General features: G+C 58.4%; 1 protein-coding gene across 1 annotated transcript in view; it reads left to right on the top strand.

The window, feature by feature from the left end:
* Positions 1 to 1,027: 1,027 nt before the first annotated feature.
* The window catches only part of LOC121660462 (mucin-3B-like), a 5,942-nt gene continuing 4,346 nt past the window's right edge, over positions 1,028 to 2,623 (top strand). The window contains exon 1 of the mRNA XM_042019823.1: positions 1,028 to 1,091. Coding sequence (XP_041875757.1) covers positions 1,028 to 1,091 — 64 coding nt within the window. The remainder of the gene's footprint in view (positions 1,092 to 2,623) is intronic.

Raw genomic sequence — 2,623 nt, forward strand, 5'->3', positions numbered from 1 at the left:
TATCCCGTGTCCCACCTCCCCACCCCATGTCCCACATCCCTATCCCATGTCCCACCATGTCCTTGTCCCATGTCCCACATCCACATCCTGACCCCATGTCCCACACTCCCATCCCGTGTCCCACTTCCCCACCCCATGTCCCATGTCCCACACTCCCATCCCATGTCCCACCATGTCCTTGTCCCACATCCCATATCACATATCCCATATCCCATGTCCCACCATGTCATTGTCCCATGTCCCCTGTCCCACATTCCCATCCCGTGTCCATGTCCTTGTCCTGTGTCCCCTGTCCCTCCCACACTCCCATCCCGTGTCCCACCATGTCCTTGTCCCATGTCCCCTGTCCCACCCTCCCATCCCATGTCCCACCATGTCATTGTCCCCTGTCCCTCCCACACTCCCATGTCCCATGTCCCACCCTCCCATCCCATGTCCCACCATGTCCTTTTCCCATGTCCCACACTCCCATCCTGTGTCCATGTCCTTGTCCCATGTCCCATGTCCCACACTCCCATCCCATGTCCCACCATATCCTTGCCCCGTATCCCATATCCCATGTTCCATGTCCCACCATGTCCTTGGCCCATATCCCATGTCCCACACTCCCATCCCATGTCCATGTCCTTGGCCCATGTCCCTTGTCCCACACTCCCATCCCATGTCCCACCATGTCATTGCCCCATCCCTCTGTCCCACACCCCTGCCCTGTGCCCCGCATCCTGACGGGAAGAGGACGTGGCCTTCAAGACACCGGGATGTGCCCTGAGGAATCTCCTGGACCTCTAGGGAGTGGCACCGGGCACGAAAGGACACCTGGTGTCCTGTGCGGTGACGCATTCCAGGAACAGGGTGGTGGCACTTGTTGCCCTGCTTCTGGCACCTGTGGCTTCTGTTTCATCCCTCCCACTTCCTTTTATTGTGACCAAAGGTCCTCCTGAAGTATATTCCGTGTCCCCAGTCCCGCTCCTCCCGCGCTTGCGGACGGATCCGTGTGCCCGACTCCTTGACTCCAGGATACAGGGCCATGGCGGGGAGGCTGTGGGGCCTCCTGGCCGTGCTCTGCATCTGCGTCCTGATCATTGTCACAGGTGGGAGCTGGTGGCACTGGGATCCCTCCCCATTCCTGGTGGCACTGGGATCCCTCCCCATTCCTGGTGGCATTGGGATGCCTCCCCATTCCCGGTGGCACTGGGATCCCTCCCCACCCTGCGGCGGCAGCATCCTGGAACTGCGAGTTTGGAAATGGGGTGGGACCGGGGTCGTCCGAAGATCGTGGGGTTGGCAGCAAACAGAACCAATTGGGGTCTTTGGGGGAAGGTCCAGGGGTCTTTGAGGGGGGTCCAGAGTGGGGTTTGGGACTCAGCTGGTGGGTTCAGGGCCCAGCTGGGGTCTTGGGAGTATCTTTGGAGGACCAAGAGTGGGTCTTTGGGGGGATGTTGTGGTGGGGTCCTTTGGAGGTCCAGGTGTCTTTGGGGGGGTCCAGGAGTCTTTGGGGGGGTCCAGAGGTCTTTAGGGGGGTCCAGGGTGGGGTTTGAGACCCAACTGGTGGGTTCAGGACTCAAATGGGGTCTTGGAGAATGAAGGTTGGGTCTTTGGGGGGATGTTGATCTGTGGTGGGTAAGGGTCTTTGGGGGTCCAGGAGCCTTTGAGGTGGATCAGGGGTCTTTTGAGGGTGCTCTGTGGGTTCTTGATGTGGGTCCATGAGTACCTGGAGACCCAAATGGGGATCTTGATGGTCTGGGGAGTCCTGGGGGCATCTTTGGAGAACCAAAGTTGGGTTTCTGGGGGGATGTTGGCCTGTGGTGGGTGGGGGCCTTTGGGAGTCCAGGCGAGGGAGGTCAATGGATCTTCGGGTTCATGGGTTTTTGGGGTCCAACTGGAGGCCTTGGGAATCTGTGGGGCATCTTTGGAGAACAAAGGTTGGGTCTTTGAAGGGATGTTGGTCTGTGGCGGGTGGAGGGTCATTGGGGGTCCAGGGGTCTTTAGGGGGGGTCCAGTGGTCTTTTGAGGGAAGTCTGTGGGTTTTTAAGGTGGGTCTATGAGTCTTTGGGACCCAGCTGGGGATACTGAGGTTCTTGGGAGTCTTGGGGACAACTTTGGAAAACCAAGATTGGGTTTTGGGGGGATGTTGGTCTCTGGTGGGTGAGGGTCTTTGGGGGTCCACGGACCCTTAATGGGGTCAATGGATCTTTGGGTTCATGGGTTTGTGAGATCCAGCCAGGGATCCCTGGGAATCCTTGGGAGGTCTTTGGAGAACCAAGGGGAGGGCTTTGGGAGTTGTTGGTCTGTTGTGGGTGGGGTTCTTTGAGGGGTCCATGTGTCATTGAGGGGGGCCAAAGTAACCTTGAGGGTCAATGGCTTTGGTGGTCAGTAGGTCTTGGGGGATGTGGGTCATGGGAGGTCCTTCAGATGCAGGAGACGGTGAGATGACCACCACCAAGGGCGAGGCTGTGTCTGTCCTGCCACCTATTACAGGAGAGTACATTGACACTTCTACTCCACCAGGAGGGAACGCCACCACCACGGCTGCTCCTCCAGGGGAGAACACCAACACCACGGCCGCTCCTCCAGAACAGAACACCAACACCACAGCCGCTCCAGAACAGAACACCAACACCAC

Source organism: Corvus kubaryi, unplaced genomic scaffold (assembly GCF_017639235.1).
Source record: "Corvus kubaryi isolate FWS band 111438036 unplaced genomic scaffold, C.kubaryi_AGA036_p1.0 36099, whole genome shotgun sequence".
In the NCBI taxonomy this organism is placed as follows: domain Eukaryota; kingdom Metazoa; phylum Chordata; class Aves; order Passeriformes; family Corvidae; genus Corvus; species Corvus kubaryi.